Source organism: Squalius cephalus, assembly GCF_949319135.1.
Source record: "Squalius cephalus genome assembly, chromosome: 6".
NCBI classification, from domain to species: domain Eukaryota; kingdom Metazoa; phylum Chordata; class Actinopteri; order Cypriniformes; family Leuciscidae; genus Squalius; species Squalius cephalus.
Genome location: NC_137127.1, coordinates 17,011,911 through 17,029,391, shown reverse-complemented (window position 1 = coordinate 17,029,391; position 17,481 = coordinate 17,011,911). Strand labels below are relative to the sequence as shown.

General features: G+C 40.0%; 1 protein-coding gene across 2 annotated transcripts in view; it reads right to left on the bottom strand.

The window, feature by feature from the left end:
* The window catches only part of shank3a (SH3 and multiple ankyrin repeat domains 3a), a 268,933-nt gene that overhangs the window by 88,387 nt on the left and 163,065 nt on the right, over positions 1-17,481 (bottom strand). For both annotated transcript variants that reach the window (XM_079874288.1, XM_079874289.1), the window contains 2 exons: positions 15,510-15,852; positions 107-291 (listed from right to left, as the gene is read on the bottom strand). In XM_079874288.1, the coding sequence (XP_079730414.1) occupies positions 107-291; positions 15,510-15,852 (528 nt within the window). The remainder of the gene's footprint in view (positions 1-106; positions 292-15,509; positions 15,853-17,481) is intronic.

The window sequence follows — 17,481 nt, the reverse complement described above, 5'->3', positions numbered from 1 at the left end:
TCTAATTAATTTTTGCATCACAGAGCTCACTCGGCCAAACCCCGCCTCTTTCCAGATGATTGACAGCTGTCAGATGCAAAGCGATAAGCAGGGAAAGGGCACTCACCTTTGACCCTCTCTCCGCGGTTCAGCTGGATCTCTCCCTCTCCCTGCGGCGAGTACGGTTTGACCACGATGAAGGTGCGCCCCGGCACGGCGCTGTAGAGTTTCCGTTTGGGGCCCCGGGCTCCTGAGAGTGTGTGCGAGGGCCCCGCGGGAGGAGGGCTGGGGTCCCGCTGGACCGTCCCCGGGCTGTAAACAAAAACATAGGTTACCGTGGTGATGCCCGGCAACTGGTAGCCAAATCCGGTGGTCACCGACATGGTCCCGTGAGAAGGCGGCAGCGTGAGTGCGTGCGCGCGTGGGTCTCCTGCTCGATATTCCCGAACCGGCCAGGGCCGTCAGGTGCGAGCGGCTCACTCCCTCTCTTCCTATCACTCTCTCCTCCTCTGCTCCTCTCTCCTCCTTTCTTCCACCTCTCCTCTCCTCTCCTCCCTCTGAGCGCTCCCCGCCCTCCCCCTCGCTCCCGTTAACGGCTGCCTGTCGCGAACGGCGCCGAGCGCTCGGGCTGCACTCGCCGCGAGTGGGGCATGTTCACTCCCCGTGGCTCTCGCACACACACTCGCACACACGCTGTGACGAGGCTGCGCCGTTTCCCCGTGGCTGGGCTGGCGCGCACTCGCCCTGAACATTCTATCCGTACGCGGACGGTCGCCGACGACAACTCGCGGGCGCCAGGGGTCCGGATTGATTAGTGTGTGGGGGGGTTGAGCACGACTCACCTCACCCCTCTAAAACAGCACAAACACACACACATACACACATTCTCCTAGTGCTGTAATCAACAGCCCCTCCTAACCCTCTCTCTCTCTCTCTCTCTGCCCTCCAAGTCCTCCCCTCCCCTCCCCTGTCTCTCTGCCCTCCCCGTCTCCCTCTCTCTCTGTCAGCAAGACAGCTTCTGAATGTTAATGCAGCTGCAGGAAGAGTGGCTGTAGCCCTGTCTCTCTCATTCATCTCAAGTCGTTCACCCATTCATTCCACACACATATTCATTGGACACACACACACACACACACGCAGCAGCAAAAATGGCAACATCCCACAATTCCCATTTTCAGTCCATTGAGGAACAAAACAAGAATTCACATTCATTACAGAAAAACAATCAGGAACAACATTTAATGGGCTTTAACAGGTTTATGTGTCCTAAGGATGTTAAGTTCCCCTCTACTGGTATTCTGCTCAAATGTTATGGGGTGAATCCACTAAGAATGAATCACACCTGCTGATTTCGTTGTTTATATGTGCTGTTTTAGCACCTGATTAACTAAAGGTGTTATGCAAATGAGATAACTGGCACAAAAATGCCAAAAATGTGCTGAATGAAATCTCCATAAATGTTTGATTGAAAATAACTTTTTCAAATGTTTCCTTTATCTTGCCAATTTATGTAGTGATTAATTGTGTGTATACATCTATGGATATTTATATGTATTTACACACACACACACGCACGCACACTGAGTGGAGTATAGTCAAACTGAATTGCAGGCAATTAGTGAATGCAGGTTTATATTCTAAAATTCTTACATGCAAAAACTGATGCAACTGTTTAATGAATTGTCCACACTGTTTTGATTCTAAAAAAATAGCTGATATCTTCCAGCATGAGCAAAGAAATTCTTGAACCTTTGCCTTTACTGTCAAAACCAGTCAGTCTGAACACACATGCACCTTCACATACTCTTTCCATCTCTCTCTCTCTCTCTCTCTCCATGTATCCCTTGCTCCAAACATTGAGCTCAGTGACGGCTTTCCAATTACTGCAGCGGTACGGGGCTAGAGTGACTGCAGCATGTAAATGCAGAGTAACAAGAAAAAGAGGAATTTAAGGGCGGAGATATGATAAGGAACTGAAAGAGGAAAAGGAAAGGGTTGTAAAGGAAAGAAGAGTGGGAAAGAGAAAGTAACAGAAGAAATGATGGACAGAGGCTGTAAGAAGTGAATGGATGAGAGACAGAGAGGTATGTAGTCCTGTCGTCACGGTTTCCTCAGATTCAGTATTGATCAGTCAGAGCCGCCACAAGGCTGTAATAAACAGCGCTGAAAATCATTGGCCGGCTTTGCAGTAATACCATATTTCACACACATCAATCATCATAAAACAGACATACACAGCTTCGGACAAGTGTACTTTTTATTTAGGACATTTGTAAGACGATAGATTTGAAGCAGTGCAGTGGAGCCTGAGGAACGTCAGCCTGTAGATGACATAAACGTCACACTCCCGCTCTCTGTCTGATCTCAGACTCGAATGCATGAGGAAGTTTCACACGCTGTGTGAAGCCACAAAGACATATGCTGCGTTTCAAAACTCATACCCTAGTGAGGTTCCTACCTAGACAGTCCAAACATTCGATTTGAATGTGTGTTTGATGCACAAGAAAGTTTTACAAGATTTGAACAAGTGTATGATAACCTTGGCGACTGCCGTCATGGAGAGATAAATTGAAAGCAACTATCTTGATTCGCCAGGTGCCAGTGTCAACAATGAATCAGAGGCTTCTTTTCACAGTTCTTTTCTTTCTCTTAAGGTAATAAGGACTGATGGCTTGATCCGAAGTCACACACAGACTAAGTCCCCATTCCGTCATCATGCTATGAACTAATCATCATCTTTTAATGTAATTTTTTTTTTTCTTCCAAAATGTACTACTACATTAATACAAGTTGTTAATACAATCTGTTAATATTATTTAAAATACCTGAGCTAACATGAACAAACAGTAAACAGTTGTAATTTTATTAACTAATGTTAACAAAGATTAATGCATTAACTAATTTAGAGTAAGGTATTTCAATTAAGGGTGTCCCGAGCCAATCTCAAGGATCAGTATCTGGACCAATTAAGCATTTATTTTTACTGATCCGTATTGGCTAGGCTAAGCCCGAGCCTTTATTTTTCATCAGTTGTCACGCATGTGTGGTGCAGTAGGTGGCGTTCAAGTCTGCCAACTGCCATTAAAAGGACAAGAAGAAGCTCAAATGTGCGTGCATCACGCAAGAACCAAAGAGGTCTGTTGTAACAAATCACTCGAAAGTCGTTTATTTGCTGTTTATTTTTATCTGCCTTGAATAGGCCAACGAATGAATAAATAAAAGAAATAAAAAGTTGTTGTAATCTTTTGTTTTGTTCATTATATTCTAATATATAAGCCATCAAAAATTACATACATTGAAATTTCACAATTATTGATTGATTTTAATTTAGATAGCACAGCAAAAACTACTAGTTTAACTAATATAAAGTTAAAAATATTGAAGACAAGTTATACTTCAGTAATAAAATAAGAACAAATCAACAAATCACAAGAAATAGCTCAAATAAATAAAAAATAGCTAAAAAAATACAGCTCAAATAAGTCTCAGATTAGTTTTCAGGTACAGAAATAATGTAAAAATAATACTGCATGTTCTTCGATGTATAGAATAAATATAGATTAATCCTTGTTAAAGCTCCAAAAGTTGTACAGCCAAGATCAAGTCTTTTGTTGTTTGATTAGCATTAATGACAAAGCGGCAGGTATATTAGGCTGCTGTCACTAAGACCAAATGCACAGATCCAATATACTGTTTCACATGTGATTTCTTTCTCATCTGTTTACATTCAGTAAAACAACCAACAGTGTTTACGTGCTCAACAAGATGGGCATTTTTACATACTTTTGTTGTGTGTATTTTTACTTTCAAGTGCAAGAAGACGAGAATGAGAACTCAATTCAGTACACGTGGACTGAATGGTTAAAAATCACTTGCATGTTTAAACTGACAAGACGTATAAACACGTGCAAATGATAAACTTTTGTGACGATGCTGCACTGGCCTGATCTGGCAAGTGACAATTCCGTCTACTGTCCTGATCGGATTGAGGGAACAAAAAACTAGATTGGGGCATCCCTAATTGTAAAGTAGTTTAAAGCGCCCTTGTTAGTGCATCTGCCTCTGAGCGGGTAGAGTAGGACCGGTTACGTAAGCATTATGGGGCCTAATGGTTAGAGCGTCGGACTTGTAACACAAAGGTTACAAGTTCGAGTCTCAGTAATGGCAGGAAAGTAGGTGGGGGTAGTGAATGAACAGCGCTCTCTTCCACTCTCATTACCCACAACTGAGGTGCCCTTGAGCAAGGCACCTAACCCCCAATCGCTCCCTGGACGCCGCAGCAAAAATGGCTGCCCACTGCCCCGGGAGTGTGTTCAGGGTGTGTGTGTGTGTGTGTTTTCAAACTCACTACTGTATGTGTGCACTTGGATGGGTGAAATGCAAAGCACAAATTCAGAGTATGGGGCACCATACTTGGCTAAACGTCACTTCACTTTAAGGTTTGGTTTAAAAGCACGCTATTTGATAACACTTATGATATATAAAAACAGTTGATTCAAACATTAAATTTGACAATTTTAACTCACATGTAATGTTTAAATGTTTTAGATTCAAACATTCAGATGAATCTATGATTGCTAAAATAGTTTGACAAAAACATTAAAATATTCCTATGATGGCCAAAAATGTTTAATTTAAATGTCTGAATCAAAAGCATTGAATATGAATGCATGTATTTGATGTCTAAACATGCTCAATTTTAACATTTGAATCTACCCGTGATCCTTCAAAGATGCTGTCAGGATAGATACTTCACTTATATAAAATCATTTGTGAACGCATTTATATTTCTTAAGCACATTCCTATAATGTCTAAAATGCAAATGCGTATTGATTTGAAGATGTTCGATTCAAATGCTGAAACACAAACTGATTTGTAAAATTTGAAGTTTCGATTTGAATCCAGCTATGATGCCTAAAAATGTTTATTGAAATATTTAAATGCCTCTAATTGTTTGATCTGAACATTCGTGCTGTCTAGGTAGGAATTTCCCAGATTTTGAAACACGGCTGCATCATTTTAACTACCCCGGCTTGAATGTGCTCATAACCTCTAACATGTGTTTCTCAGTAGAGAAGCACTGACCTCATTCAGACTTAATGACACACACCCTGACACACACCTTTAGGTATTAACTCACACATATAGACATGTGTAACCTCCAGAACCCCACACACTCTCACACAGAACAACAACCTTCAGCTGATTGACCACACTAAACCCCTCAGGCATACAGTGTCCTGTTAAAGGGTGTGACAAAGTGATATATTGGTTCTATACCTCTCCCGAGCATCCTCTCGGCTGCCTCCTTGGACGCCAACTATACTTCAGTAACCCTGGCAACTGCCATCATGGAGAGATAAATTGAAAGCAACTGTCTTGATTCGCCAGGTGCCAGTGTCAACAATGAATCAGAGGCGTCTTTTCCACAATCTCTCACAGTTCCTTCTCTCTCTTTAGGTAATAGCAGCCTGAGAGAAAGGACTGATGCTTGATCCGAAGTCACAGACTAAGTCCCCATGCTGTCATCATGCTGTGAACAACTAATCCACAAACTCACGCCGTATGTGTGATATCATCTCTACTTTCCCCATGGGATGTACATAATGAAACACACCCTCTGATCTGAAGTAAAATATATGCCAGACTGGCTCACACTGTTGTTATTGTTAGCTAAATCTGTAAAAAAAAAAAAAAACTAAGATTAAGAGTTAAACTTAAATAAAAACAAATAAAAGCTCAAAATAAATAAATATAAAAACCGAATTGAACTAAATATAGAACTGTGTTAAAATACAATTAAGCCTTTGGATAACAAACAAACTTATAACTTGTGCTGTTACACTGTTACACACATACATTTAGCCGCTGCACGTGCTAAAGTTGAGTAGGCCAAGTCAAAAGAGCTCTTAACAAGCTGACTTGAACATGCTTACATTCATTTGGATAGACCTATGGAGTTCTTGAAGAATGGTGAGACCAAACTGGAACTTGTTGGACCCATGGATCGTTGATATATCTGGTGCAAAAAAGGCAAAGCTTTAGCCTAGAAATCTAGATGCACCCTAGCGGCAGCAAATTTTATTTTGCACTGCAGCCAGGGTGGTCTAGCAACTCTCCGTTGGCTTTCGAGCTGGAAAAACCAAACTCTAGTCAGGCCAATCACATCGTGTATAGAGTCGGCGGGCGGGCTTAACATTGCGACGGTTCCCTGCTACTTGAAAAAAAAGAATGGCGCTGGAGCTGGCGAACAGCCTTTCGAATCGGCTTTGGCCGCGACTCTGGAGGACTTGGAGTTAAGCTTTTCTTTGAGAAAAGAACAAAGAATGGCACTTAAGTCATTCTTAAAAAAGGAAGATGTGTTCGTAGTTTTGCCGACCAGATACAGCAAAAGTTTAATCCATCAACTAGCTCCACTGGTGGGAAAATGCTCTGGTTGGTTGTAGCGCTATATTATTGCGTGCAGAGGGAATTTGAAAGACAACCGTTTATCCCTGCCCTCGGATTGAGCCCTGCCAATGGTGAGTTCCCAGACCCAACATCTTGATTATGAGCAGAAAAACTCCATCTCCATGGTCAAACATGGAGGTGGTCCAGTCATGTTATGGGGGTGCTTTGCTGTTGCAGGAAGTGGAAATCTTGACTGTATGAAGGACATCATGAATTCTTTAAAGCATAAAGCCATTTTGGCAAAGATGGGGATGCCTTCGGTGCAGAAATTGAAGCTTGATGATAAATGTAATTTCCTGCTGGACAGTCATCTCAAAGTATTTTTTTTTTTTTCAGAGTCCATTCCAGTGAGAGAGATTCCTGAGTCCTTTCCAGTGAGAGAAATCTCAGAGTTCGTCGCAGTGAGAGAAGTTCCCAAATCCGTTCCAGTGAGAGAAGTTCCTGAGTCTGTTCCAGTGAGAGAGATTCCTGAGTCCTTTCCAGTGAGAGAAATCTCAGAGCTCGTCCCAGTGAGAGAATTTCCCGAATCCGTTCCAGTGAGAGAAGTTCCTGAGTCTTTTCTAGTGAGAGAAGTTTCCATGTCCGTTCCAGTGAGAGAAGGCCCTGAGCACAGTCAAGTGTCGACTATAGCCCCTGAGCACCTTCCATTATATATCTATATTTCAGTGTTATTATATACTATTGTATTTAATATTTAGAATAATTTTGTATGTCATTAACACCTTTCACACATACCGTATTTGCTGGAAAATTACCGTTAAGAGATCATGTGTGAACAGGACTTAAAAAAATAATAATAATTGAGAAGTTGTAACATTAGCAAAACATTACCAGTATGTGTGTACCAGTACCAATTCTGTGTGTGAACAAAGAATTAAGATTATGATAATTATGGTATGAGCACGTACGAGGTCAGAATGCGTTGATGTGAGAAGTTTAATTAAAAATAATAGAAATAATATAAAATGTTCAAGACCTTGCCTTCTTTTTCATTTATTAGTGCTGTGGCTCAGCAGTTGGATACTATCATTCAAGTCTTGTATTTTTTAAGAGTAAAAATACGTTCTGTGTGATAATCCCCTCACGCCTGTCCCACAGAAGTCAAAATATTTTGTTAAATTGAACACAACGAATGAAGACAACTGACTGACATCACATAATTTACTGGTATTTTGGTGCTGCTGAGTCAATGATCTCTTAACGGTAAAAGCCAGAACGCCATTGCTTGTGTGAACAACATCTTTGTGCATTTACCAGTAAAGACATTCTGGTAATTTTACAAAAAAGAGCCTTGTCCATCACAAAAATAGATTCAACGTAACTTCATTCAGCTTTACTGTGCTGCTATCAAACTACACTTTTCTTTAAAAAATGTCAGCTAAAGAAATCTTCCATCTTCAATTGACAATAGGAATATAGCCAAGAAGACATTATCTGGAAGGAATGACCCTTCAAAAAATGTTGAGACCAACCAGACCAGCCTCAGTGGAGAGATTCATATGCTTTGTAATAACAGAATAAGGCTTCAGAATCAGTCATTATCTTGCAAACAGTTTTTTTTTTCAGTTTATTTGCATAAGTGCACAATCGTAAAATGGTCTCTGTGGACAGACTAAGATGAAAGAATGAAATGAGTTATGTCTCATCTCTTCCGTTCTTCTGCTGGAATCTCTCTCAGTCTGTCTTGCCCCTTTTAGGGGTTAATTGAGTGTAATGGAGTCTCTGTGAAGCCTCTCCTCTGGCAGAGCATAAATGTGTGTGTGTTTGTGTTTATTGGGTCATCCTATCCTCCCAGCAATTTTGGAGACATCACTATCAACAAGAAATTACCTATTTCTCCTCTCTCTCCCTCTTTCTCTCTCTCCATTCTTTCCCTTTATTTTTCCTTTTTATTCCTTTAGAATATTTTGCAGTGAGAAAGACAATTGTTCCATCAGAATAGGACCTGGGTGAATCACATGAAAACTGTCAAGCAATTACATTATTTCAAACCAAAATCAAAAGAAAGAAGTCTAGATAGAAAAAGATATTTATAGAATATAAATATAATAGAAAAAATACGGCCCGTAAGTCCATGGTGGAATTAGAGTGACGACTGACCAAGTGGTGGGACGAGGGAACCCGGTGGAGTTGCACGACCTGCAGCTCGACGTCACAGCAGGCCGGCAGCAGCGGGGCTGGAGGACTGGCTGAACTTTGCGGTGATGGTGGTAACATGAAACTTGAAAGGATCACAGTGAAAATGACACAGTCCATGCAGGTCGATGAAATGAATAAATCACAGTCCATATAGTCCTTAATGTTGACTGGAAGCAGCGATGATGAAGGCTTAACAGAAAAATTGCAGTTTATAAAGTTCTCTGTCTGTGCTGTCTTTAAACAGCGATGATGAATCAGGTACTGGGTGGGAGTCGCTACCTCCACACTGAAGTCTATCAGTCAGTCCTCTGTTTCCATTCCCTCTGCTGCTGGTATCGCGGGCTCACACCCCTGGATCAGACTCACTCTGGGGTACCTCTTCGGGGGCGATGGTAAGCACTGTCCCCTTGTTCTTGGGCCCTGGCTCACTCGTCGTGGCGGGTGGGCCCTCCACCTCTGCGGGGGACTCGCGCGAATTATCCGTGGTCAAAGGTGGTAAATCCAGCTTTGGGTCTGGCTGTGCTCTGGATCGGGGCAGGACGCTCTCCAGTCAAGTCCGGTGGTGTCTGGGAGCTCTATAGGGTGGTGGTAGTTGGCCCCGATCCAGAACAACGACTTCAGGGTCTCGTCGTCGAAGGGGGAGGGGATAGCAAGATGACAAAACTGTTTGGTGTAAGAAAAAGAGTCATAGTTCTCTTGAGCCACAGCAGCGAACCGCTGCATATAGGCCTACACTTAGTGGTTCGGTCATCTGTCACGGGTGGTTGCAGGCAAACAGACGAAGATGAAGAAGAGAGATCCAACAAGAAGTTTTAATAATAAGAATCCAAAACAGGTAGAGCAACACACACTAAATGTAAAAGTGACCGGACCACAAACAGAAGAAAAGGAGGAACTTAAGTACTGACACAATGATACACAGCTGAAACAAACAAACTCATAATGACGTGACCATGGTAACAAAGGAGTGGCGGGAAAATCAAACAAAGGAACGCTGAAGATGATATTGAACTCAGCGCCACCTCTTAAATCTCTCAGCAGCCAATAGGAAATCAGCAGACTCACTCCCCCAATCCCAGCACTTCCGTCTACGGGTGAGTGTCGAGGGAGTGGCAGGTCTGGATGTCCTGAGGGTGGAATCCATCACGGAAAGCTCCAGACTGAGAGAGTGCTCTTTCAGAGTGACACCTCATTTACCTGCCTTGCACAAACAAAATGGATTCCCTTTTGCCATCAATAAATCACTCAATTCTCCTTCCATCTCTCTTTTTCCTCTCTAAACGGAGCTCATAAATCGGGAAAGTAATGAAACAGCAGAAATGAGGTAAGGTCTAAGTTTTAGCCTCTTTGCTGGTGGTAAAAGAGACAAATTAATGATGAGTGATGAGCTTTCGGCAGCTTACAGTCAGACCAGCCCACTTGAACGATATTATAATCATATTTTCACAGAAAAGTAAACTTACACTTAGTTTTCACTGTGCATTATTCATTAGGAACACTGCAACAGATATTTAGCCTTTTAATGAGTTATCTTTTCATTACTTGGATAAAAAAGCTTAACCAGCAACCAACCAAGAACAACATGGTTGTCGTCAGGTCCCAATATTCCAATTTAAACAGCTAAGCAAAATTGAGTTATGTGGAAAACATCATAAAGAACAATCTCCCAGACTGTCCATTATTTCTGAACACTCTGTCTGTGACAGACTTCATCAAGGTGATGTATTGTATATTATATAACTTGGTTAAAGGGCAAAGTTTTGGGATTGACAACAGCATTTAAATTTGGGAATGAATCCCATAAATTAGCATTCTGGTGACTGAATACAGGAGTCAATGGCTAGCAATTTTAAAAACGACCACTGATGTAGTGTTTGGTTTCAGCTCGCTTGGCTGCAAAGCTGCATGCACAATAATATATCTAAAGAAATGTATGCTACACGTTTTTGCCTTTTTTCCCAGTACAAAAATTTAAACATTCTTAAATCACAATAAATTTACTTTAGAAGCAGAATGAACTAAAATCTAAAGTATTACTTTCTGAAAAGTTAGTTTAAAACAAGAACAAATATATTTTTCCCAGTGATATTTAAAGAACATGAGACACTGCCACACAAAATTTCTTATTGTACATATTTAATATAAATATACGATTATATCCAATTCATCATTGTACTATCTCATCTCATAAAAAATTAACAACTTGATGGTTTATTTGACAAGCACAGACGAACTGTTTGGGATTTATTCAGTGACACCATCATCTCTATCTGAAGCTTCATCAGATTTTTTTTCTTTTTATAACTTAAGGATTCATTGCAAGAACCAAAGTTAACTCAATATCATACACTGTAAACCAATAACATATGCACTTGACCTCTGACCTTTGTTTCCTCTGTGTTGTTGCCATCTGTGCACCCAGAGACCTGTGATCTCTAAATCCACTTTGACAATGTTTAGAACAACGTGTCATGGCCTAGAATCTGACCCTGAATCGGAAGTGGGCGGCCAGTACTGAGCGCACCGCTACAGCACTAATTACACACTCTCCTGGTTACCACGGTCACCTCAGGGAGAGACAGGTGGACACAGCTAGACAAAGGGCAATGACCAGAGAGACTTTTATAGAAAACCGGACACCAAGGACAGACGCTTTGGCTTAATTCCTGTATGTATCATCACAATCTGTGTATTAAACAAACACACAAACCACACACACTGGTGCCGGTGGTTCTGAATATTAGCAGGCCAGGATGTCAGGAAATACTGACAGATGGACAACTAGGACAGAACACAGCAAACGCCCCTCAGGACCACACAAAGAAAGAGAGTGAGCCCTAAAGTGTTGTTCATTAGCAGAAGTACATCACACCTGCCGGTAAAATTAGAGTCCTGTGGTCCAAAATAGCACACAAAGCCAAACAGTATTCTGAAGTTCTTAGCACAAAAGAATAACTTCAGAAAGAGGCCATCACTTTTCTAACCTACAAAACGGCAAAATGTATCCCGTGCAATAACAAACAAGTTTGAAACATGGTTAAATACTATTCCAAAACCTAGTCTCCCAATCTAGACAGCATTTTAAGACATCACAGGCATGTGATGTTGCTGCTTCAGAGTTTTGCCAAAATGCAAAGAGAAAGGTATATATCCTTTGTGGATAGGCAAATCCCAGAATGCATTGAGGTTTATAATCCGTACCAGATGGAGAGTTGAGAGGATCTATAAATATAAAACACTACTGTTCAAAAGTTTGGGGTTAGTTAGATCCTCTTTTTTTCAGCAAGGACATATATAAATTAATTCAAAGTGAAGGTAAAGTCATTCATAATTTAACTTTTATATTATTAAAACGACCCCCCCCCCCCCCCCCCCCCAAAAAAAAAAAAAAAAACAGTTCATGGGCCCTATTGACTTCCATAGTATTTTTTCCATAGTATCAACTGTTTGGTTACCCATATTCTTTAAAATATCTTCTTTTGTGTTCAGCAGAAGACAGAAATATATACAGGTTTGGAACAACTTGAGGGTGAGTAAATGATGATAGAATTTTCAGTTTTGGGTGAACTATCATTTTAAATTCAGCCTTCATAAACATAAGAGAGTTCTCTCTCTCAAAAAAATAAATAAATAAAAATAAATAAATTTTGACATACCCTAAACTTTTGAATGGTACTGTAATTATATTTTTATACAATTCGTCATCTATTCAAATTTACTACATGGTTTGCTGATTAACTGCATTAATCCCATTGAATTAATAATAATAATAATATATTATTAATAATATACTTCCTGAGAAATGTCTCCAGATAATTCAAAAACTTCAGATTATTTTTGCAGACAAAAGATTTGAATAGACAAAAAGTGGCTTTACAAGTCAATATATTGTTTGGTTTATTTCAGTACCATTTCCATATAATGAGTATAATGTTAGGTTAGCAAAATGCTAATGTCAAAGTCAATCGGAATCAATTGTGAGTCTGGTCTCTCGTGCACGTCACACTGTTTTGTGTGGCATAATAGCTGTGATTTAGCACATTTCAGATGAGTGTTTCAGACAGTAGAAATATTACACCTGCTCTAAAAGGTGATAAACAGCCTTTGCTGTCTCTCCAGTGTCAGATTTGTGCTGATTAGCGCTACAACACAACCACCAAACACCCACTACCCACTACCCCTTGGAATAATTCAAAGTACTTCTTATTTACATTAGACGCAACACTAGGAGTTTGAATTTCAAATTAATCTGTGTAAGTTTAACGTTTTCTTCATCCATTTGGAAGCGACACAATTATAAAGTGCTATGTCTCACGGTCTCTAAAAACCTGTCAGTCATCTTCCTGCAATAAATACACAATATGAGATTTAAAGCAATATTTCTGGGAAATTCAATAAGGCCTTTTGGAGTCCCAAAACACAGTCAATTCCAGTAATGTCCTGCAGCTCTGCAGGAGAAGAGAGTCTAATCTGAATATATATTAAACATTTGAATAGCACGATTTAAAAGGAGCAAATGTCGATCAAGCGTGGATGTGATAGATTACAACAGTGTTAGTGTTTTAGATGGAGGCGAGCGATCAGAGAAATCTGAGTGACTTCATTCAATACAGGTCTCAGTGGTCATGAATAAAAGTGTATATGATAACTCAAAACACTTGGTATGCATTTTAACAACAACAGTATCAAAACTATATACATGACCTCTTTCAAAAAACACCATAAAATCTACAAAGAAAACAACTGATTTAATCATAATACTAAGGAATTCCTTGAAGTACCTTACAGTACCATTTATGTACCACAGTATTTGAATATAACTGTATATAACAGCAGCACAGAATTACCCTTACAAAAAATAACTGGTTTCATGGTACACTAATGGTAATACTAAGGTACTTTGAAGTATACCATGGTACTTCCAAGAACAAGATGCACTACCCTGAAACATGTTCATGTACCACAATACCAATACCATGTACCATGCTAATACCATGCAGTACCATGTAAATGCCATTCAACATGAATTTCAGTACCATTGTATTACCATTTGTTACCACTTTTACAGAAATGTACTTTGAAGTGATTTGACAGATTTGAAGTAATATGGTACTTTGAAATATTTACAAAATACCATGGAGCTTTTTTACATGTCCAAAATACCGTGGAACGATTTGTAAGTGCATCAATGAACCATGTGATCGTCACAGTACTTTTGGAAGTGAAGCTATTAGAAACAGAATTATCAATGCACACTTTGTCATTGTTTGACCCCTCTTACGGGGGCTGATGTGTGACCGATATGTTGAGAGTTATAATTAAATCATTGATCATTTGGCAGTGCTGTTAATGGAGGAATTAATAATTCCAAGCCCAGGCAGAATCTGCAGACTTTTCTGCAGTTTTTTGGGGGGATGGAAAAAAATTGAGGAAATTGATGATACTACACTAAAAAAATGCTGGGTTATTTTTCCAAACCAAATACTGGGTTGTGACTGCTGGATATGGAAGCTGATGAAACCCAATTTGGGTTGACAATTGTAAAAGTGATTTTAAAGGTGTAACTTTTGGCCCTCTAGTGGTTAAAAAAAAAAAACTGCATGCATTTTGCAGAAGAACGTTGTTTCGGTTGTGCTTCGGCTCTATGTGACTGTGCGGATGAATATGATTATCCTACTGCTCATAAAATCTCTCACTACTAAGCTTAAGAGATATAACCCACTTAGATGGAAAGGATCTCAAGATGACTAGATGAAGAAGTTACTGTAGCTATACCCATTAATGGACATGCCATACTAGTAATTAAACAACCCTTCACAATAGATAATGCTTTACCATGAACCATGATAAACCATGAAATCTTAGAGAGATACATATCACAATTTATATGCCACGAAGAAAGCAGTTGCTAGCAAGCGGCAAGTTCAAACTAGACAGACATTTATGAGAAGACTTCGAGGAAGCTCAATATTTTGTGTCAATATTTCGTGTCTAATTATTTACTGTGGCAAGTAGCCGTGTAATAAGCGGTAGTACATCCAGCCGGTTGTTATTGCAGAATAAACCCCTTTAGGCTGATGCAAGACCTATGGAAGCTTGTTTCCGTCACAGAATAAAACAATAAAAAGGGTAATTGTGACTTTTTATCTTGCAATTCTAACTTTTTTTTCTCAGAATTGTTAGATATGAACTTGCAATTGCGAGAAATAAAGTCATAATTGCGTATTATAATGTCCTCAGAATTGGATTTGCAATTGCTAGTTTATATCTCACAATTCTGAGAAAAGAAGTCAGAATTGTGAGTTTATATCTCGCAATTCTGACTTTATAACACACAATTGCGACTTTATATCAAGCAATTTGACTTTATAACTCGTTAATGTCCGAACTCTGAGACTAAAAGTCGCAATTATCTTTTAAAATGTTTTATTCTGTGGTGGAAACAAGCTTCAATAAAGACCTGATCACCCTGTCAGGGTTTATTCTGCGATAACAACCGGCTGGATGCACATTATCCCTTACTTATAACAGGCTTACCATAGTGACTCAGGGTAAGACAAAAACATGTTTTGGAAGAACAATTGATGGTGAGAATCGACTCATATAAATTTGATTAATTTTGGAAAAAAGTTACATAGTCTGCCTTTTATTAAGTTAATTTTAACTTAAGCAGTAAAACAAACATTTTTAAACAATAGTTGAGTAAAAAAAAAAAAAAACAGCCCAATATGTTTGGGTTGTCAAAATGACCCAAATTGGGTTGTTTTAAACCCAGCATTTTTATTGATGCTATTGATACTGGAGTGTATAATAAAATTAACCAAAATATTTAATTAACGAACACCCAATTGATGTGCGATTTTTACGAATGAGAAATCTGCAGAACTTTGGGCGGAGATCCGTAGGTGCAAATCAGGACCTGTGGATGTGCGATGCTTACCTGAGGCGTCCGCGGCTGTGGGAGTGCGTGAGGGGCGTGTGTCGGCGTATTGCGTGCGTTCCGGGCTCCTCGCTGACGCGCTGGAGGGAGGGCGAGCGGGAGTGTGAGGAGAGTGAGCTGCCTGTGCTCTGCAGGCTGCCGTCGGCCGCCGCGTCTATCCCGGAGTGCGCCAAAGGGGGCAGGCTCCTCAGAGACGGCACGGGGGAGTGTGCGGGGCCGGCATCAGCCACGTTGTTCAGATTGTTGTCAGAGGCGGATCGAGGCAACGAGCGTGATGATGTCAGAGTGTCGCCTCCAGTCACGCGCCGGCGATTTGTGTAGGAAGGCGTTTCCCTGAAAGGCACTGGAAAACAGGAAAAGCAGGTGTCAACAAAAGGGCACATTGAACAAGAGTGGGCCGTACCCGACAAAATGTGACGTACAATTAGCATAATTTGTAAATGAAGGGTACAGAAACCTCATCAGGCATTCAAAGAGGTAAACAAAAGATGTACTCAAATTGCAAAGCACCTCATCTATAATTTATAACCAAAACACAGTCTCCTCTGACCGCTAGAACAAGGGTCGTTTGCTTGGGATGTTTTTTGGGTAAAGAACTGAATATTACACAACAAACTGTCTTGTTTTCCAATAACCAAGATATGAGGCTGTTTTCTTTTCCTGGGAAGCCATTTATAAAGAGCATCAACACTAGATGGCAATATCTCACCTCTCTTAAATGCAGGTAAAACTCTGTACTGTTGCGGTTTCAAAGCCATTATATAATTTAAAATGCACGGTGCCATGCATATCAGGGTCAAAAGAGTTCATTTGGCTCAATGACAGCCAAGTTTAATGATAGAATGAGAGAGAGAGAGAGAGAGAGAGAGAGAGAGAGAGACAAGCAGGATAAAAGAGTGCACTGCGCTGTCATCCTGACATATGGTTTGCTGTCAGTCTCATAGCTGATTCTCTCTAATCTGTAATGTAAATTAAGTATTGATCAAACCGCTGTACTGAACATCCACCTGTCACCTGATCAGATATGAACAGCTCTCTGTCAATCAGAGCAGGGCGTGAAGCAAGAACACGCAACTCAATACATCCGATAACAGTGGACACGTGTGGTGATTATATATATATATATATATATATATATATATATATATATATACACATACTGTATATATAGAATATATATGTATATATATATATATATATATGGATATATGGATGGACGGACAGACAGAACGATAGATAGATAGATTCTGTCTAACATTAATATATATTTACAGTTAAATTAAGGAAAAACAAGAAGAGTTTTAAGTATCTTAAGTAAATTTATCTTGTTTTAAAGGATGCTTAAATAAAACTTACTGGTTTTATTTTAAAAACACAAAAATATGAATTAAGAAAATATTTTTCCCTGTACAGCTCAATTCTATTCATTTTTATGCCATTTTATAATATTTAATAATGACAGTACTAATAATTATCATATATATTACTATTTGTATATCCAGATCACTCCTCAGTCAATAGTTTCACCCTGAGAAAGTTTAAGACGGGCAACATTAGTTGGGCTGCTTGTTTGAGCAGTGTAAATACTGCGCTTTGTAGCCACGCTGTCTGCTTATTTAAATCCTCTACTCTTCTGCCCATCCATTCAGAGTGAAAAGGCCAACTGCCCAGCCCACTCAGGACACACTCGCTCACTCTCTCTCTCTTGGTAACTGATGGGAAGGAAATAAGAAAGAAAAAATTGACACATTCTGAGAGGCTTCAGCATTAGTGACGAAATCCCATAAACGGTGTGTTTTAAGGCTGCTTCTGTGTGTTCTGTCAGTGTGTGTGAGAGCGTACATCCCATCCTTCATCGAGGTCACACACCGTTGTGATGAGATATCGGAGCCTGCGGCTACACTGCCATTGGCTCAAATCAAACTCCCAACACCTGCTGAGCCTCGGGGATTAACCCCTCACCGTCGCCATG